General features: G+C 56.5%; 1 protein-coding gene and 1 long non-coding RNA gene across 8 annotated transcripts in view; one reads left to right on the top strand and one right to left on the bottom strand.

Moving 5' to 3' along the window:
* The first annotated feature begins 13 nt into the window (after positions 1-13).
* Positions 14-15,943, top strand: LOC103346185 (uncharacterized). 4 transcript variants are annotated; one of them, XR_011389375.1, is made up of 5 exons: positions 1,106-1,428; positions 2,249-2,518; positions 3,460-4,215; positions 5,931-9,752; positions 12,271-15,943. It is a non-coding gene; the product is annotated as an uncharacterized lncRNA (long non-coding RNA). The 4 variants fall into 4 exon arrangements; XR_011389376.1 differs by lacking the exons at positions 1,106-1,428; positions 12,271-15,943 and adding an exon at positions 14-180 and having other exon boundaries at positions 5,931-12,253; XR_011389374.1 differs by lacking the exon at positions 12,271-15,943 and having other exon boundaries at positions 1,113-1,428; positions 5,931-12,253.
* Positions 4,866-20,879, bottom strand: part of ZNF251 (zinc finger protein 251) — a 32,339-nt gene continuing 16,325 nt past the window's right edge. For 2 of the 4 annotated variants that reach the window (XM_070075678.1, XM_070075680.1), the window contains one exon: positions 12,433-15,962. In XM_070075678.1, the coding sequence (XP_069931779.1) occupies positions 14,323-15,962 (1,640 nt within the window). In that variant the 3' untranslated portion in view covers positions 12,433-14,322. Of the gene's footprint in view, positions 7,583-12,432; positions 15,963-20,879 lie in introns of those variants that run through there. The other 2 variants (XR_011389373.1, XM_070075679.1) reach the window with 2 other exon arrangements.

The following is a 20,879-nucleotide window of genomic DNA, read 5'->3' on the forward strand; positions in this document are numbered from 1 at the left end:
CGCCGGCCCGCCGCCAGGTGGCGCGGCGCGCGGGGCTCAGTGCGCCGGCGCCGCGCACGGCATGCTGGGACCGGGAGTCCCGCTCGGAGCGCGCGCGGCACGCCGGGAACGCCCCGAGGTTTCGGCGCGCAGCGGTTAACGCTGGCCGCGTCCTGGGGGGTCGTGTGTGGTTTTGCCGACGTAAGTCACGGGCTGACTGAATCCGAGCCCGCACCTCCGCTCGGCGTCCCTGCCTTCCCGGCTTTGTGTCTGGGTCGCCGGTGTCCTCGGTGACCCCCAGCCGCCGCCCCGCGGCCCCCCAGAGCCGGCTCAGGCTCCCTTGAGGAAATCCGGCCCGGGTGGGCTCCCGGCTCTCCCCGCTGACCCGGGCCCAGTCCGGGCAGGCGTGATTCCCCCACCTTTAGAGATTTATTGATTTGGAAGGCAGAGTGACGGGGCCGAGGCAGGAGCGAGATCGATCTTGCATCCGCTGGGTCACTCCCCGGATGACCACAACGGCTGGGCCAGGCCGAAGCCAGGGGCCCAGAACTCAGCCGGCGACTTCCCAGATGAGACCGAAACTGACCGCCAGGGCCCCACTTCACGCACTTGCAAACGGATCGAGGACGTACAAAGCAGCAGGGTGGCGGGAGTAATGTGGAATAGGGCGCGTTGGGAAAGGGGTAGGGCCTCCATCGAGGAGGGGCCCAGGCTCGGCTGACCTGCTGCCTGGACACCCTGCCAGGCCGCGGGCCACCAGCCACACCATCGAGCAGGGACCCCTTTCCTTCCCTGACCGTGAGCCCCAAAGCCAGGGCCGCGAAGACCCAGCCACTAGGCCCGGGCACCAGCCTCGGGCCGGGCCAGGCTCGCCCAACCGACGTTCGTGGCCCTGGCTTCAGGGTCCTGGGCAGGACACTCCCGCCGCCGACCACTGGCGCCAGAGCAGCGCAGAGACGGAGGCCAAGCACCCCTAAAGGGGGTCCCGCTGCGCCGAGCCGCCCGCTCCCCAACCCAACCTCCGCTCGGGCCGCGCCCTCCCCTGGCCCCGCCCTCCCGCCGGGGCCCCGCCCCTCGGCCCCGCCCTGCCCCACCCCGAGCGGCCCCCGCCGGCGTAGAGTCACGCCCAGGCCCCACCCAAAGCAGCCCGGACGGCCCACAGCCACGCCCCTCTGCTCTGCCCCGCCCAATGTCGATTGGCCTCTGCCGGCATGTAGCCACGCCCATCTACCACGCCCACGTAGAGCCACGCCCTCGGCTCCTCCCACTCGATCTGCTTGGTCCAGCCGAGAGCCACGCCTCTGCCGGTCACCGCCTCAGGGCGCGGATGTGGCCTGAGCGGCTCCCGCCGCGCGCCTCGCCGCCCTGCAGGGCTCAGGGCCGCGTCCCCGCAGGCCTGGCTGTGGGCGTCGGGAACTCGCACGGTGCAGCCCTTCGTAGCCGTCGCAGGTGTGCGTTCAGGACGCGGTGCTGGCCGCCCATCGCGTGCTGTGCCCGCGCCGCCGTCCGCCGCTGCGGGGAGCGAGCCGAGCCTTTGCGGCTGCGGGACGTTGCGGGCGCGCCACGCCGAGCTCGGGACGTCGGCGGGGTTCCCCAGGCGCACGTCCTCGCCCTTGCGTGGCCTCGTTGGGCAGGGGTCTGAGTGTGCGAGCTGTTCGCGTGGGGACGCGGGGCTCCGGTGCGGGGCCCCGCGCGCCGTCACTGTTCAGGTGTTCGCCGACGGCCGCCGTTCGCGCTCTCCCCAGCCCGCGGGGTTGAGCGTCTGAAACGTGCGTCCCGCCTTGCGCCCGTCCTCTTTTTTTTATTTTATTTTATTTATTTATTTTTTTTTTTGACAGGCAGAGTGGACAGTGAGAGAGAGAGACAGAGAGAAAGGTCTTCCTTTGCCGTTGGTTCACCCTCCAATGGCCGCCGCGGCCGGCGCACCGCGCTGATCCGATGGCAGGAGCCAGGTGCTTTTCCTGGTCTCCCATGGGGTGCAGCCATCCTCCACTGCACTCCCTGGCCACAGCAGAGGGCTGGCCTGGAAGAGGGGCAACCGGGACAGAATCCGGCGCCCCGACCGGGACTAGAACCCGGTGTGCCGGCGCCGCTAGGCGGAGGATTAGCCTAGTGAGCCGCGGCGCCGGCCTGCGCCCGTCCTCTGACGTCACTGCCCCCCTCCGTGGTCATTCCCGCACTCCGTTGCTTTTCCACGGCAGTGCCCCGCGCAGCCATGCCCGGTGTCCCCGAGCGCTCTTCTTTTAAGATTGATTTATTTCATCGGCAGAGTTACAGAGGGGAGAGGAGAGAGAGCGTCCGTCCACTGGGCAGCTCCCCAGATGGCCATGACCCGGGAGCCCAGAGCTGCGCCTGCCGCCAGCGCGGGTGCGGGGCCGGACGCGGGGCCTTCAGCGAGAGCGGGACAGGAAGTGGAGTGGCCAGGACTCGACCCCGAGCCAAGTGCTCCCCCAGAGCTCTTCTGCGCTCCGTGTCCACTCCATGTCCATTTGAGCCTGGACGATCGCGGAGAGACTGGGCTGGCGACCCCGCGTCACAGGTGAGAGCGTGTTGGAGGAGGCGGGTGGTGCGTGGCGACCCTGCGTCACAGGTGGGTGCGTGACGGAGGAGGCGGGCGGGGTGTGGTGACCCTGCGTCACAGGTGGGTGCGTGACCATGTAGGCGGGCGGTGCGTAGTGACCCCGCGTCACAAGTGGATGCGTGACGGAGGAGGCTGCGGGGCGTGGTGCCCTCGCCTGGCTGCCCGCAGAGGAGGCTTTGCTGTCCACGCGCTCCCCGGTTGTTGTCCGGGACCTGAGCGGCTGTTCCGTGGCCGTGGGGACGCGCGACAAGCGCGCGGGCTTGGAGAATGGGTTCCGCGCTGTCCCGGCTGGGAGGCCTCCCAGCCGGGAAGCACAGTCCTGCGCTTCCGCCCAGTGTTCGTTGCCCCGGCATGTTTACAACCCCCATTTTCTACCCTGGTGCAATACACAGGACCATGAATTTGCCATCGTAGCCACTTCCCGTGTCCGTTCCTAACGTGGCGCCTTCCCTCTCCAGCTGTCCTGCAGCGCCGAGCACGCGCCCTCCTTCCCGGGAGTGCCTCGCCCCGCTGTGCTGGGGTGGCCTAACCCCATCACCGGGGTGACCCCTCAGGGTCCTGAGCCAGCAGGTGCTGCCGGACTCCCCGGGCCTGCCTGCCGGTCCGCGGTACCATCAGGGCATCTCAGGGCAGATGGGGGCGATGCTACCCGACGGACCCTGGGGGTCTGGGGACCCCCGTGGCCGTGACGACAGGGTTCGGGTGCTACTGCGAGCTGCCCAACGCCTGCAGAAACACGGGACAGCCCCCCACTCACTGAACCCCAACGGGGCAGCTGAGAACCCGTGGTGAAGCCCACTCACATTTTGTGCTCAGTGTCCGTGTGCGGAGTCAGCCGCTGCGTGCACAGAAAGTGCTCCTGCCCAGAACAGTCACTTGGGCTGTCTCCACCGTTGCAGGAAGTCCCGGGGACAACGCCAGATGTCACCTGCGGTCCAGGGACCCGCAGATTGGAAGAAGTTGCAGGCATGCTTTGTGCAGCGAGCAGTCGGGGGTGCCTACTGCTTCTATCCAGAGCTGTGCGCGGATGCCACGCGGGAGGGATCCTCATTGCCTGTTCTTTGATGGGGAGAGACAGGCAGGCTCATGGCTCAGAGGTGTCCTGTGGTCGGACCCACAGTCGGCTTCAGCAGCTGACCGTCCACTCGGACTTGCCGTTAGTCCCGTGCTCGGCAGCCCGGCCTCCCGTCTGCACCTTCAGAGCCCCAGGCCACACTCCTGAGTGGGACGGCAGTGCTACCTTTCTCCCCCACCAGAGGATTAAACTTCCTGCCTCCTTCATCCTCAAACCTTGTCCTGGTCATTTGGATGTGGCACCGTTAACAAGGACGAACTTTCAGTAGCACCAGGTCACAGTCGGACCTTCGAAAGACTGCAAGGTCCAAGGAGGAGGGAAGAACGGGGGTGGAGGTACCCCCCCATCACCCCCACCCCAGCGAGCCAGCCGGGGACATGCAACCCCAAGGGCTGGTCTTGCCCACATCCTAGAGCCACCCTGTGGATCTAGCTGGAGTCCCGCCGAGCACTGCTGGCCAGGTGGTGAGTCTGGCTGACTGGCAGCCCCTGGCACAGGGCTTCCCCATAGACATAGGCTGCTGGGGTAGCCAAGAGAACATCGACAGCCCTGTGAAGTCCGCAGAGCAGCATGTAGGAAGGTGGGTCAGGGTCCTGGGAGGCATGGTCTAAGGGGAAAGGGTGAGGCTTGTGTGGGTGGGGTGGGGTCACTGGGTGTGGTCTAAGGTGAGGGGTGGGGCCCATGAGGGTGGGGCGTGGTCACTGGGTGTAAGGGGAGGGGTGGAGGCGTGGTCACTGGGCATGGCTGCAGGGCATTGTCTAGCTAGGGTGTGGGGTTTCCCAGGACAACGGCAGTGAGCCTGCAGGGAGGTGCCAGTTCCTCCTCACTGGACACATTCTCAGCCCTGCCTGCCTCCTGACACATCCAGGAGCTCAGTGGTTATGTCTGGGGATGGCCCCAGCACAAAGTGAACAGGAAGAGAGGCGAGCTCACTCTGATGCACTTGTCCCATCAGGGGGTGCCAGGGAGCCTCTGCCTCTCGCCTCACATCCAGTGCCGTGGGCCATGCCTGCCCTACATCACACTGTGCGGGGGGAGCAGGGCCCGGCTCTGGCTGGCAGACCGCCCCCACCCCGTATCAGTGGCTCCATGTGCCATGGAGAGGTGAACCCAGCAGGCACCTGCAAGCTGAGGATGCGGCTGTCCCCGTGGGTCCCCTGACGGCAGGTTCCGGCCTCTTCCCACCGTCTCCCGCCTCCACTTTACTCTCTGCAGGAAGCCAGGGCAACCTTTTCTGTTTTCAACCACTTTTAATGAGAAATTTTTAAACCCACAGAAAAGCTAGACTCCTGCAGTGAATACCATGAACTCCATCACACCTGAGAAAACTAATAGCTCTCCAGCCTCAGTCCCGCGACCTGGGCCCTCACATCTCCCCTTTCCCCGTCTCACGTGGTCTCAGGATTCTGGAAACACTGCTGTAAGACATTTTAGGGGCAGCTGTCTGTTCTGCCCACAGGCTGACCAGTCCCTCTGCGGTGCCCAGGGAGGGGACCTCTGAGGCGGCAGTGGTGATCAGAACTGAAGGCTAGGGGCCGGCACTGTGGCGTAGCGGGTAAAGCCATGTGGGCGCCGGTGTGAGTCCCGGCTGCTCCGATGCTGATCTGGCTCTCTGCTGTGACCTGGGAAAGCAGCAGAAGATGGCCCAAGCCCTTGGGCCCCTGCACCCACATGGGAGACCTGGAGAAGCTCCTGGCTTCGCATCAGCACAGCTCCAGCTGTTGCAGCCATCGGGGGAGTGAACCTGTGGATGGAAGCTCTCTCTCTCTCTGCCTCTGCCTCTCTGTAACTCTGCCTTTCAAATAGATAAATATATCTTAAAAAAAAAAAAACCTGGAGGATGGACAGGTGTTGCCTGGAGAGGACACACAGGCAAACTCCAGTCAAAGCAGAGGACCCAATGCCCGGGCAGCAGCCTAGAGAGGGAGGGGCTGAGGGCAGGTGGCAGAGTGCTGTGAGCTGAAACTGGGAACAGGGCAGCAGGGGACTCGGAAGATGGCCAGGAGGCTGTACCAAAGCTGGCCCTGGGCTCCATGGGTGACTGGCAGGTCAGGGAGGCACTTGGGGGATAGGAAGCAGGTGCTGGGGGGTGGGACTGCAAGGGTGGTGGTGATGGGAGGTGGGGAGAGGGGCCAAGCCAGGACCAGCTTCCTGGCCAAGGGGCAAGGATGGACAGTCACCACCAGCCGGGTGCCCCTGGGAGGAGAAAGTGCAGACCAGGGCATCACTGCCCCAGGGGCTGCCCGGCTCCCGCAAACGCTAAAGCTGAATGCCTTTCCTCCCATCCTGATGCAGCTGCAGGTTCAGCACGGAGAGGGAAAACCAAGTCAGACCGCGGAGCGATTCCCAGGACGTGCAGTTGTTCCGTGGACCCCAGGGTGTGACTCAGCTGCCCGCTCCAGGCATGGACTTGAGGTGCCTTAGGGAGGCGAGTAAGCTGGCTCCTGGTGTGGTCCTGCTGGTGAGGAGCCAGGGCAGTGGACGGACCGCCAGGGGTGTGTGCTGGAGAGGAACGGTGGAGAGAGGTGGCACAGACGGGACAGGGCAGATGGTGCTGCCAGGTGTGGGGACATCACACCCTCGGAATGCAAGAAGGGAGTGCAGTGTCACCTTGAAACCTGAGCTCCGGCTTCCTTGAAGCCCAGGGGCGGGTGTACTTCACGCTGACTGGCCAAGGCTCCTCCCTACACAGCCGGGCTCCCAAGGGTGTGGGGCTGAGCCTGCAGGCACCCTCTCGAGCCCCAAGCTTGCTGACCTTCCGCGGTGGGAGTGGGTGCCCAGCAGGCCCCTAGCTCTGAGGACAGAGTCGTCTTCTCTGAGCCAAGTCTGCCATGCTGGCTGCCCCTCCACTGAGCAGAGCAGGGTGCAGGGCCCTGGGGGAGACCCACGGACTCGAAGGCTCGGTATTTCCACAGTCACGCTTTCTCTTGCCCACCCTCCCCAACATCTGCCTGGAAAGCCAGGTGTGCACACCGAGCCCCTTCCCGGAACCTCGGTCAATATGGGTCTACCCCTCGGGCAGCGGGTGCCCGGGATTCCAGAACACAGAGATCCTGAGTGCAGCTCATGTTGTAGCGATGGTGTTGGTGAGTTCCAGGAGCCTGCTGAGAGGGATGGCAGGCCTCACGCCTGCCATCAGCAATCAGGAGGCCCTGGACGCTCCAGGAGCAGAGCCCCAGGACCTGCCCCGCCGCCCCCGATGGACTCAGTGGTTCCTCCCACCCCCCGCAGCTGCCCCTCTTCTTCAAAGACCCCTTTTGCTGGCTCCTTGGAAGGAACAGCACACGTGTGACCCAGAGACCACTCTTCCCCCAAGACCGCGGTTTCTCTCACCAACGCTTGTCTCTGATGAGTTGGCTGCCCGGCGGCGAGCAGCAGGGGCCTGACGATCTTGTCCAGTAACAGGAGGAGGGCCAGCACTGGGCCCCGACAAGGAGCACTTCCCTGGGCATGATGCTGGAGAGACCCCACACCCTGCAGGCTAGGGGTGAGCGGCCAGTGTCCAGCTCTGAGCTACAGCAGGGGGAAATGCCGCGGGCCATGGCCCTGCCAACAGTGCTCTGGACGGCTGAGTGACGAGGCCATGGCCCGCGGCATGGGTGGCTGGGTGACCGCTGGCTGTCCCGTGCAGCTCCCTGCCTGCAGTGGCACTCTGTGTGCTGCCCAGGTGGACGGACAGCTGTTTTCCACCAGTGACCAGGCTCCCAGCTGGTGAACGGATGAGCGGAGAGTTCAAGGCACAAACAGAAGTTCACATCGCGCTGAGATCTGGAACTTGCCGCCAGCAAGGGCCCCCCTCCCGTGCTTTCACGCGTCCGTTCACGGGTGTGCCCGGGTGTCGCCTGTGCAGGCTTCTTCCAGGCGCCAGAGTCCAGAGCAAGCCACTCCCGGCCTTGTCTCCCTGGGGTTTCCTCTTTGAAGAGATCACCTGTAGCTGCTTCTCAAACCTGAAAGCCAGACTGGTGTCAGTCCCACCTGTGTGTGTGCGCGGTCCAGAGCCAGGAGCCCGTTGCAGATGGCTTGCAGTTAGTTCATACCTCCCCGAAGTAATTAGTATTTAAATAATACACACCTTACGGTCATTAAAGCAGAATTAAAAATAAAGGGTTGTAACAGTCCTGGAGAACAAGGGAACTTGAGTAATGGGAGTTTGTTGTTTACACGAATCAGTGTTGCAAGTTTGGTGTTAGACCCCCCCCTAAGGGGAGGGAGTGACGCTTGGGGAGCCGGACTGCGAAATGCACCCTCCAGCCAACGTTCGCCCGCCACCAGGCAGTGGCATGAGCTGAATCCAGCACAGCCTCTGCTTCAGAGACCTCCCCTTGAGAATAGAGATGAGCAGACAGGTCCACACCCGGTCCCAGAGGAAGGAGTAAGCTGTTGCTTCAAGTGTTAAAAGGGGGCTTGGGGGTGCCACGGCATGGCAGGGGAAGCTGCCGCCTGTGCTGCTGACATCCCATACAGGCGCCAGTTTGTGTCCTGGCTGCTCCGCTTCTGATCCAGCTCTCGCTAATGGCCTGGGTAAAGCAGCAAAAGATGGCCCAGGTCCTTGGGTCCTGCCACCTATGTGGGAGACCTGGAAGAACCTCCTGGCTCCTGGCTTTGACCTGGCTGTGGTGGCCATCTGGGGAGTAAAACAGTGGGTGGAATCAATCAATCTCCCTCTCTCTCCCTCTCCTTCTCTGTAACTCTGGCTTTCAAATAAATAAATTTTAAAAAGAGAAAAAGCAAGGGGGACAGACAATTTGGAAATAGAGATGCTTGCCTCCTACGCTGGAGAACCTGGCTCTGGCTGCTGACTCCTGCTGTCTGGGAAGGCGCAATGCCGGCACTTGGGCTCCTGCCACCTACATGGGAAACCTGGGCTGAGTTCCCAGCTCCTGCCTTGGCCCTGCCCCTGCCATTTCAGGGCATCTGGAGACTGAAGCAGAGGATGAAGTGCCCCTGCCTCCCGGTTCTCTCTTCCTCTGTATTACTCTGTCTCTGAAGTAAAAAAATAAATAAATAAAAAGGATGAGAGAGTGGATCTGAGTCCTGCTCACAACTCCATGCTCCTCATAGGGAAACTGTCTATCATAGCAGGGAGCCAGGGCAGGTGTTGGCACACACAGGGGCTCCACGGGCTGCTGGCCTGCTCCCTGTGTCTGTAAGTGATGATGCCAATGCCTGGCCCCAGCATGTGCTTGTGAGTGGCAGGTGGTGTCAGTACCCAAGGGCAACAGCACCTCTGTGAACTGAGTGCCCAGGAGGGTACCTGTGGCCCTCAGTTGTTGACAAGGAACAAGAGGTTTGGTGCAGCAGCTGAAGCAGCCCACACCAGAGTGCCTGAGCCCGAGTTCTGCTCCACTGTTGATCCCAGCTTCCTCCGAATGTGCACCCCGGCAGGCGGCACGTAGCAGCTTACATGGTCGGATCCCTGCCAGCCTATGAAAGACCCACATTGAGTTCTGGGCTCCTGGCTTCACCTGGCCCAGCCCTGGCTGCTGCCGGCATTTGGGGAGGACCATTGCCTGGGAGGTCTGCCTGTCTGCTTTCAAGACCCAGGTTCTGGCTGCTCTTGGACGCACACCTGTTGAAAGATCTGCAAGCACAGCCATCCAGAAGCAATCCCGGGATAACAAGAGTCCTTTCTCCTCCCCTGATCCCGCAGCTCTCATCCTCCGAGGGTGCTTGGCGACACTGCGTCCAGATGCCCCAACAGGCTCACTTTCGAGGCGCTTCTCCATGTCCTCACAAACCCAAGACGCTGGTTCTGCAGCAGCCCAGACCTTCGGAAGGCACTGTGGCACGAGGTCACCAAGTCTCTGTGGGTGGCCCCGTGGGTCCTCAGTCTGAGGCCACAGTGGGGGAAGGGTGCGTGTCGGAGGCCACCGGGTCAGAGCGTGCGGGTGGGGGGGGCACCACGAGGACCTCTGGTGTCCTGGGAGAGGGAGCTGTTTTCATCTACCTGTGAGCTTCACGAGCAGAGCACAGCCTCACATTTACACAGAGTGTGTTCATGACACTGCGTACCCTCCCCACGTCTAAAGCATCTGTTCCCTGTCACACGCTGGAGACGACAAGGAGCACAGGACAAAGGCCCCGCTGGCACAGACGGCCCAGCACCCTGTGAACGAGGTGAGACGTGACTTGACCCACCGGTGCAGAGGAGCGGCACAGTTCTGCTCTCTGAAGGGTGGGCTTCCAGGGCACAGGCGTTTGCATCCCTTGTGAGAGAGAACAGGCTGGGGCGGTCAGACACTTCCCTGAGGCAGAGGGAGGTGGGAACTGTGGTGAGCTGTCCCCTCATTTCAGTCAGAGTTACAGAGAGAGGAAGACAGAGCTCTTCCTTCTACTAGTTCCCTCCCCAGATGGCCTTGGTTGGGGCTGGGCCAGGCTGAAGCCAGGATCCTGCGATGCCACCCAGGTTTCTCACGTGAGTGGCAGGGGCCCAAGCACTTGGGTCATCCTCTGCTGTCTCCTAGGCACATCTGCAGGGAACAGGATTGGAAGTGGAGCAGCTGGGATTGAACCAGCACTGATAGGGATGTCAGCATCACAGACAGCTTAACCCGCTGCACCACAAAGCCAGTCCCACCCCAGTGATTTTTTTTTTTTTTTGACAGGCAGAGTGGACAGTGAGAGAGAGAGAGAGAGAGAGAGAGAGAGAGAGAGAAAGGTCTTTCTTTGCCGTTAGTTCACCCTCCAATGGTCGCCGGGGCCGGTGCACCGCACTGATCCGAAGGCAGGAGCCAGGTGCTTCTCCTGGTCTCCCATGGGGTGCAGGGCCCAAGCACTTGGGCCATCCTCCACTGCACTCCCTGGCCACAGCAGAGAGCTGGCCTGGAAGAGGGGCAACCGGGACAGAATCCGGTGTGCCGGCGCCGCTAGGCGGAGGATTAGCCTAGTGAGCCGCGGTGCTGGCTCCACCCCAGTGATTTTTCAAAATACTCAGTAGAGTTCTTTAAATACAACCTTATTGATCAAATCATAGCCAACAGAGAAGTACAAATAAAAACATACGACCACATCTCCACTAAAATGGCTAGAATTAAAAAAGACATCTATTTGAAAGGCAGAGTTACAGAGAGAAATCTTCCATTCACTGGTTCACTCCCCAGATGACCACAATGGCCTAAGCTGAGCCAATCCAAAGCCAGGAGCCAGAAGCTTCTTCCAGGTCTCCCACACAAGTGCAGGGGCCCAAGCACTTGGACCATACTCCACTGCTTTCCCAGGCACAGCTGGATCAGAAGTGGAGCAGCTGGAACTTGAACCAGTGCCCATATGGGATGCTGGTGCCACTGGCAGCAGCTTAACTCGCTACACCACAGTATCGGCCCCATGGCTAGAATATTTTTTAAAAATTTGTTTTATCTATTTGAAAGAGTGATAGAGGAAGAGACAGAGATCTTCCATCTGCTAGTTCACTCCCCAAGTGGCTGGGTCAGGCGAAGCCAGGAGCCAGGAACTCCATCCAGGTCTCCCACGTGGGTGACAGGGACACAGCACTTGACTCGTCATCTTCTTGCTTCCCAAGCACATTAGCAGGGAGCTGGATCAGAACCAGAGCAACCAGGGCTTAAACTGGCACTCTGATACGGGATGCTGGTGTTGTAAACGGCAGCTGAACTCACTGAGCCATAACACCAGCCCCAGACAGAATTTTTTTTTAATTTATTCATTTATTTGAAAGGCAATGTCACAGAGAGGCAGAGAGAGAGATCTTCCATCCGCTGCTGGTTCACTCTCCAGATGGCTGCATCGGCCACAGCTGTGCTGATCCGAAGCCAGGATCCAGGAACTTCTTCCAGGTCTCCCACACTGGTGCAGGGGCCCAAGGACTTGGGTCATCTTCTACTGCTTTCCCAGGCCATAGCAGAGGACTGGATTGGAAGTCGAATAGTCAGGACCCGAACCGGTGCCCATATGGGATGCCGGCACTGCAGGTGGTGGCTTTTTTACCCACTACACCACAGCACCAGCCCCCAGAATTTTTTTTTTTTAAGTTAAAATACCAGGGCCAGGGGCCAGTGCCATGGCTCACTTGGTTAATCCTCCACCTGAAGCGCCAGCCGGGTTCTAGTCCCAGCTGCTCCTCTTCCTGTCCAGCTCTCTGCTGTGGCCCAGGAAGGCAGTGGAGGATGGCCCAAGTCCTTGGGCCCCTGCACCTGCATGGGAGACCAGGAAGAAGCACCTGATTCCTGGCTTCAGATCGGTGCAGTGCCAGCCGCAGTGGCCATTTGGGGAGTAAACCAGCAGAAGGAAGACCTTTCTCTCTGTCTCTCTGTCTATAACTCTGTCAAATAAATTTTATACACACACAAACACACACACCAGGACCAGCATCATGTAAAACCACCTCCTGTAATGCTGGCATCCCATATTGGCACTGGTTCGAGTCCCAGCTGCTTCACTTCCAATCCAGCTCCCTGCTGTGGCCTGGGAAAGCAGTGGAGGATGAGCCAAGTGCTTGGGCCCCTGTACCCACATGGGAGACCTGTATGAAGTTCTTAAATCCTGGCTCTTGACTTTGGCCTGATCCAGCCCTGGCTGATGTGGCCATCTGAGGAGTGAGGTGGAAGACCCCTCTCTCTGACTCTTCCAAATAAATAAAGCTTTTTTTTTTTTTTTTTTTTTTTTTTTTTTTTTTAAGAAAACAAAAATACCAAGATCTACACCCTCACACCATGCCTTTGGGAATGTAACCTGGCAAAAACACTTGGGAAGAGTTTGGCAGTTTCCTAAGAAGCAAAGCCCAGCAATCTCATGCCTAGCTATGCATCAAAGAGAACACAGAACACAAAGCAACCTGTGGTTCAATGTTTTTAGCAGCTTTATTCATAGCTGGCCAGACAGCCTGTAGAGGTGCATGGGTAAACAAACTGGGCATCCATACCATGGAAAGCCACTGAGCAATGTAAGAGTGACAGCTGAAGGGACGGTGCTGTGACGTAGCAGGTCACACCCCAGCCTGTGGCACTGGATTGCATCCCGGCTGCTCTACATCCAACCCAGCTCTTGGATGTAGCCTGGGAAAGCACTGGAAGGTGGCCCAAGTGCTTGGGCCCCTGCACCCACATGGGAGACCTGGAAGAAGCTCCTGGCTCCTGGCTTCAGATTAGCCCAGCTCCAGCTGTTGTGGCCATTTGGGGAGTGAACCAGCAGAAGGAAGACCTTTCTCTCTCTCTCTGCCTCTCTGTAACTCTGCCTTTCAAAAAAATTTTTTTAAAGTGATATGTTGAGACACACAATTGAGAAAGGTGCTGGAGAGAAACAGCTACACAAAGCATGACTCTGGAAATGGACAAAGAATTCTGGGTGGAGATGGATGCTGCACCATGTGACTGATGATGGTTAACACACAACTGTATTGTCAAAACCCATGGAATTTCACAGTAAAAAGAGTGAATTTTACTCTATTAAAATTGCATCTCAAAAAATAAATAAATAAATTGTATCTCAATTAACCTGATTCTTAAAACTCTTACCATGGGCAGGCACTTGGCATAGAGGTTAAGATGCCCCTTAGGGTGCCCATGTCCCATGTTTGAGCGCCTGGGTCTAGACCCCAGCTCTGCCCAGAGTGCTCCTCCCTGCTCATGTGTTGGAGGGCAGCAGGTGATGGCCTGAGTAGGAGGGTCCACAGCACCCACGTGGCAGACCTGGATTGCATTCTGGGTCCTGGCTTCAGCCTGGCCCAGCCCAGGCTATCGTGAGCATTTGGAGAATGAACCAGCGCATGGAAGATCTCTGCCTGCTTGTCTCTGCCTTCACATAAAGACATAAATTGAAAATTTAAAAATCTCTGACCAGTAACTGAAAATACACAGAAGTGGAGCGACACAGCAGTGCCTGCTCTACTGGCCCGAAATTCCCTCCTCCGTGGACTGCAGAGATCCTCAGACCAAACCAACTTTCACTTCACAGGTGCAAGACTCAGGGCTCCAAGTGAGGGAGGGCTCCCCGCTGTGGCTGCTCTGGGGCGGTGACCCAGCCCGTCTTGAGGGAGGAGAAAAAGCCCGCAGCTGCCCAAAGGGCCCAGGTCCTCAGCGCCACCCTGGAAACAGATGTGGGACAGCTACAGGTCTGGGCATAGAAGGGGAGAGGTAAGAGGGGACGTGTCAGGTGGCAGCCTGAACTGGGTGGACCTTCCATGCCCGCTGTTCATCCTGGCAACTGGGACACAGCACCTGGGAGAGAACTCATGTGGCCTTTGCCACATGCTCATTCCCAAGTTTAACGGCATCAGCTGTAGCCAAGCTGCATCCTTTGCTCTGCTAGTTGTACTCAGACTCCTCATTCAACTTTTCAGGGATCTAATGTCATGTGACTCAGGCCATGGTGCCTGCTGGGTAACCCTGGCACTCTCTCAGAATCCTGTGGCAAAAACCACATCATTAAGAGTCCACTAAGCATCCTGTGCCAGGCACTGACCCTGGATCACCTAGTAACTATTGCCTGAATAAAGGAGCACCCCAGCTGGCCAGCAATGACCTCTGTCTGGTTGACGCAGGGAGCCTCTCCTCCCGCCTCTCATCCTGTTTCTGCCAAGGTCCCTGATAAACTGAACTCTGTGTAGTGCTCGACTTGTCTGCCGCCAGCAGCCAGTTCTCACATACAGGGATTTCCTGAAACAAACTCTGATTCTCTCATCCCACCCAACATAAAATGAACGAATGCAAAGTCATTTCCCACACTTCTCACATTAAAAATGTCTGTCTTGGAAAATCTTTCTGATGTGAATAAAATATCTTTCAGATCCATCGTCTGAAGGGGCTTTATCTCCAAGGTGAATCTGCTGATGCTGAGTAAGGGTTGAGGCCACACTGAGGCTGTGTCCACACTCTGGACGTGTACAGGGTTTCCTCCCAGAGTGGATTTTTTCATCTCCAGTGGGTGCTGGGGTGGAACTGAAGGTTTTTCCAAGCTCATTATTGCCAAACTGTTCCTTGCTGGTATGAACTGTCCAGTGCAGAACAAGGCTTGCCCCATGGTTGCCAGCTCTGCCACACCGGCCCCCAGCAGGAACTCGTCTCTGAGGGGCAGGGCTGGAGCCATGAGCGCAGGTGGGCCCACACTGCCGGCACTTGCGTGGGGTCCCTCTGTGAACCCTCTGATGCTGCGTGAGGGTGGACCTCCGGCTGAAGGCCTTCCCACAGTCACCACAGCGGTAGGGTTTCTCTCCAGTGTGGATGCGCTGGTGCAAGGTGAGCTGGGAGCTCTGGCTGAAGGCTTTGCCACACTCAGCGCACTGGTAGGGCTTCTCCCCAGTGTGCACCCTGCGGTGCTGAACGAGAGTGGAGCTCCGACTGAAGGCCCTGCCACACTCAGTGCACACATAGGGCTTCTCTCCAGTGTGGATCCTCACGTGCTCAGTGAGGTGGGAGTTGAAGCCGAAGGCCCTGCCACACTCAGTGCACACATAGGGCTTCTCTCCAGTGTGCACCCTGTGATGGAGGAAAAGGCTTGAGCTCTGGCTGAAGGCCTTCCCACACTGACTGCATTTATGGGGCTTCTCGCCCGTGTGGATCCTCTGATGCTGAATCAGGCTGGAGCTTCGGCTGAAGGCTTTCCCACAGTGACTGCACTCATGGGGCTTCTCGCCTGTGTGGGTCCTCTGATGCTGAGTCAGCTGGGGGCTCTGGCTGAAGCCTTTCCCACACTCATTACACTTGTAAGGTTTCTTTCCTGTGTGGATGATACGATGCTGAATGAGAGAAGAGCTTCGACTGAAGGCTTTCCCACATTCATTACACCCAAAAGGTTTTTCTCCTGTGTGGATTCTCTGATGCAGCAGGAGGTGGGAATTAAGCCCAAAAGTCTTCCCACATTCGTCACATTTAAATGGTTTCTGTCCCGTGTGAACGTGATGGTGCAAGGTGAGGCTGGAGCTGTGGGTGAAGGCTCGACCACACTGACCACATGTGTAAGGCTTTTCCCCAGTGTGGCGCCTCTGATGTCTCCGCAGGTCTGAATTGTACTTGAAGGTCTTGCTGCATATATCACACTTAAAGGCTCTCTCTCCTAGTTTATTTCTTTGAAGTCTTACAGCATTTTGGCTCAAGTTCAAGTCTTTATCAACTGCAGCACACTCCTGCGTCCTTTCTCCTGGAGCTCTCCCCATACAAGTGCCAGACTTTCCTCTGAAAACTCTTTTGTGAAGATGAGGTTTCTTCACACTCCTCCCAGGACAATCTCCCAGCTTGCGGCCCCAAGCTTCCCGAAACTCACTGGTGCATGAATTAGCCCTTGAGAATCTTCTTGATATAAATTCTGGGTTTTCTACTTCTTCAGAGCATTGCTGGTTTAGCACTGACAGTTCCTTCTTAGTCCCAACCTCAGAATCTGTTAAAAAAACATAAATGAATTACTACCATCCACCAGGGATAATATTCACAGTGTGTCAAAGCTCCCATAAGTTATTATACAAAAGGCAGACGCTCCAAAAAAAAAAAAATGCGACAGGCAGAATTCAGAAGAAAAGAGCCAGTCAACCAGATAAAACATCTTCCAAGATTAAGGCAGGCATGTGCAGAGGTCAAGCCACACGTGTGATGCCTGGACCCCAGACCGGGCGCCTGTCGGAGTCCCAGCTCCTCTGCTTCTAGTTCAGCTTCCTGAGAACGCTCCTGGCAGGCGGCAGACGCAGCAGCAAGTGCTTCAGGGGAATGAACCAGCAAATGGAAGATCTTTCTCTCTGCCTTTTACGTGGATGAAAATAAACACTTAAAATATTCATTATCTAGTATCAAATAAATGGAAATTAAAACAAATTGTGATTTTCTTAGCTATTAAATTAGCAAATCAATCTGCACAACAAATATTTAGGAGCAGGCACAGTCAAGGTAAGGGACCCGGCAGAGTGGTAGTCCTGAACTCACAGGGCTGATGTTCTGTTCTGGAAGGCGGAGAGTGAAGTAAGAAACATGTGAATGAGCAGGAGGAACCCCATGCCCTGGAAGCGATCAGGAGCTGCGTCATGGCTCCAGTCCCGTCCACAAGACCGGAGGAGTGCAGCAGGAGGTGAGCATGAGCTGGGGCTGAGGAGCAGTTGAGCAGTGGAGACACAAAGGCCTGCGTGAGACCCAGCAGACTCCAGCTCAAGAATTAGAGCTTTAGAATTATAACAGGGGAGAGGCGGGGCCTGGGGAGAGGACATGAGGGGCACAAAAGAGAAGGATTTTACGCTGAACAGAAAACAATGCATGGCTCTGATGACAACTACCACGCACCATCAGCAAGACTCTAAAGGCAAAACTGACACCAGGTACCAAAAGAATGAACACACCACACACTCTGTCTACAAAAGTACGTGCTGGGATTTTATCCCAAGTACACAGTTCATAGGCACAAAAAATAAATAAATAAAATAAAATAAATGACCACTCTGACAGCCATTGAGAGCTCTGTTTAATTGGGGGAAACAAGAAAGAACTCAAATGTCAAAAAAAAACCACACACACACACAAGAAAAACAGAAGACTGTTTAAAACAATTACAGACTGCTTCTGTAATGGAATACCTTTCTGCCAACAGTTATATAATGGAAGAGTATATAAGCCAATGAAAAGTCTACTGTATGAGCTGAAGAATCAGGCTCCAAAATTAGATGTATACATAAACCAACTTTTATTGAAAAAATATATATATTTAGGATAGGTGTTATTTATTCCTTCAATGTTTGGTGTAAGTTGGTGAAGCCATCTGGGCTTAGCAGTCCCTCTGAGGAAAGATGATTAAATTACCACATGCACTTCGACACTTAAGCACAATGCACTAACTTGTTCATATGTCAGTCTTGATAAATCATATTTCTCCACCTTACCTTCATGTTCACATTTTTTGGCATAAATGTGTTCAAAATATCTTTCTGGAATGGTCAATAGTACCTGCATCACTGTCTGCTTTCCTCATGCTTGTTACTTGTTCCTTCTCTTATTCTTTCTTTAAATGATTGATTTTATGTATTTGTCTGAAAGGCAGAGTGGTAGAAAAAGTGACAGGGGGAGGGCTAGCAGGGAACAGATCTCCCACCTGCTGGCTCACTCCTGACATGTTCTCAACAGCCAGGGCTGAGCTAGGCTAACCCAGGAGCCAGGAACTCCGCCTGGGTCTCCCATGGGATGGCAGCGACCCAAGTGCGTGTCCATCGCGTGTGCTGTCTTCCATGATGCTGGATCAGGAGCAGGCACTCCCAGCTGGGATGTGAGTACCCTAAGCAGGAGTTACCAGCTGCACCACACGCCTGCCGCTTTACATTGTTAACTGAAGAAAGTGTGCTTGGGCCTCTGTGGTGGCGCCCATGCTGGAGCACCACTTCAAGTCCTGGCTGCTGTTTCCCATCCAGCTCCCTGGTAATGCTCCTGGGAAGGCAGTGGAGATGGCCAAAGTGCTTGGGCCTCTGCAACCCATGTGGGAGACCCAGATGGAGTTCTAGGGTCCTAGCTTTGGCCTGGCTGTTGTAGCTATTTGGGGAGTGAACCAGAGGATGGAAGATCTCTCTCTCTCCCTCTTCTCTGTCACACTGCCTTTCAAATAAGACAAGACAGAAAGACAGACAGACAGACAGAGGAAGGAAGGAGGGAGGGAGGGAAGGAGGGAAGGAGGAAAGAAGGAAGGCAGGCCTTTAAACATTTAAGATTAGGAAAGAGGGCCAGAGCTGTGGCGTAGCGAGTAAAGCCACAGCCTATGGCTGCTCCACTTCCAATGCAGGTCACTGCTAATGCACCTGGGAAAGCAGCAGAAGATGGCCCAAGTTCTTGGGCCCTTGCACCCTCATGGGAAACCTGGAAGAAGTTCTTGGGTCCTGGCTTCAGATTGGCTCAGCTCTGGCAGCTGCAGAGTTTTGGGGAGTGAACCAGCATATGGAAGATGTCGGTCTCTCTCTCTCTCTCTCTGACTCTGCCTTTCAAATAAATAAATAATTTAAAAAAAATCAGAAACAGTCCCTGTGAAACTGTAACATTTGTCACCACTGAAGATGGATTAAAAAAAAAAAAGATAGGAAAGAAGAGAAGTATGAAGAAGCATAATCAGGACCATAAGACAAATGCCTGGTTTCCGTGGAAACCCTCACAAAACTGCCCCTGACAGAAGAGTGAGTGGGAGCACCATGTGCTGCAGCAGAGCTCTCCGGGGGCACGAAAGTGTGGCCGTCCTCCCTGGGGTGTCTTCCCTGTGTACTGAGGCTATGCCGTCCTCCCTGGGGTGTCTTCCCTGTGTACTGAGGCTGTGCTGACCTCCCTGGGGTGTCTTCCCTGTGTACTGAGGCTGTCCGTCCTCCCTGGGGTGTCTTCCCTGTGTACTGAGGCTGTCCGTCCTCCCTGGGGTGTCTTCCCTGTGTACTGAGGCTGTGCCATCCTCCCTGGGGTGTCCTCCCTGTGTACTGAGGCTGTCCGTCCTCCCTGGGGTGTCTTCCCTGTGTACTGAGGCTGTCCGTCCTCCCTGGGGTGTCTTCCCTGTGTACTGAGGCTGTGCTGACCTCCCTGGGGTGTCTTCCCTGTGTACTGAGGCTGTGCTGACCTCCCTGGGGTGTCTTCCCAGGTGTGTTGCTGCTACAGCTGTGGCTGACGGTCTCAGAGCACTTCCTCATCAGCTGACTTTAGCACTCTGTGGTCTTCCAGAAACCAATAGAATGCCTTGAGCATTCAAAAAACTTGATGTCTTGACCTTTGCTCTTGTTTGACCCTGTTGATTGGACCGAGTCCATCTCTGAATAGCCACTTACTTGATTGTGCTTAGTCTTTAGGATTGTACTGGAAAACTACATGCTATGGTTTGAATATTTGGCCCCAAAACTCATGTGGAAGCTTAAACTTTGGGGCTGGTATTGTGCACAGCAGGGTAAGCTGCTATCTGTAATGCTGGCATCCAATATGAGCACAGGTTTGAATCCCAGCTGCTCCACTTCTGGTCCAGCTCTCTGCTAATATGCCTGGAGAAACAACACAAAATGGCTCAAGTGGGTAGGCCTCTTCCATTCATGTGGGACCCCTGACTGGAGTTCCAGGCTACTGGCTTTCAGCCTGGCCCAGCCCCAACTTTTGAGACCATTTTGGGAGTAACCAGCAGGTGAAAGATCTGTCTCTCCAGTTAATTCTTCCTTTCAAATAATTTATTTTTTTTAAACAAGAAGCTTAAACTCCAAAGTCACAAATTGATGGTATTAGGAGGGTGACTGGCATTTGGAGGTGAGGCCTCTAGGAGGTGACCCGATCTGAACAGGTCAGCAAGTGGAGGCTTCGTGGCTGACCCTGCTGGTTTTATAAGGAGACAGATTTAGGCAGACTTGCATGCTCCACACCATACCGCTGGGTAGGAAGGTAGACATTAGCCTCTGTATGGAAGAGGACTGTAGAAAAGTAGGAAGTTCCTGTGTTTGCATGAGGGAAGAACCCATGAAGCCAGCAAAAGTCTTGCCAGTGTCCAGTATCCTTGTAGGGGATCCCAGCTCTGCTCTGGGGCCACTTCACAGGAATCTTCCCAACCACAAGATGGGCATGGGGTGGAGCAGGGATGGGGCTGAGGGTGCTATCTGGCCCAATGACACTGGGTTGAGCTCCACACCCAGAGAGCCTCCCACCCTGCAATGTTCCAGATGAACGGGGGTTGGGGACGAGGAATGGTGGGCCCATGCCCACCTCTGACTGTCCTGCGGGTCAGTTCTTTGTTGCGATGCCCTCCTGGCTGGCCAGTGTGTTCTCGTCACTGAACACTGTGATCTTGCTTACTGCCAATCGTGCTCACGACTACAGTGTTTTTCTCATGGGCAGACCAGAGCCTCTGTTCCAGCCATCTCTGGTAACTGAGACTCTGCCAGAGAGAATGCTGGCACTGGAGGGTGAACGAATGGCGCCCACCTGATCCGGAGCTGTGAGCCTCCAGAATGTGAGACAAAAAGTACCAATTTCCATGTAAAATTAGGCTGCCGCAGGCATTTTGTTATTGTGACAAAACCTGAGTAATACAGAAAACTGCTGAGGATGGGATTGCTACTATAACTACTCCTAGAAATGGAGAGGCGGGCCGGCACCGCGGCTCACTCGGCTAATCCTCCGCCTGTGGCACCAGCACCCCGGATTCTAGTCCCGGTTGGGGCGCCGGATTCTGTCCCGGCTGCTCCTCTTCCAGGCCAGCTCTCTGCTGTGGCCAGGGAGTGCAGTGGAGGATGGCCCAGGTGCTTGGGCCCTGCACCCACATGGGAGACCAGGAGGAAGCACCTGGTTCCTGGCTTCGGATAGGCGCAGTGCGCCGGCCGGGAGA

The sequence above is a fragment of the Oryctolagus cuniculus genome, chromosome 6, assembly GCF_964237555.1.
Source record: "Oryctolagus cuniculus chromosome 6, mOryCun1.1, whole genome shotgun sequence".
Lineage (NCBI taxonomy): Eukaryota > Metazoa > Chordata > Mammalia > Lagomorpha > Leporidae > Oryctolagus > Oryctolagus cuniculus.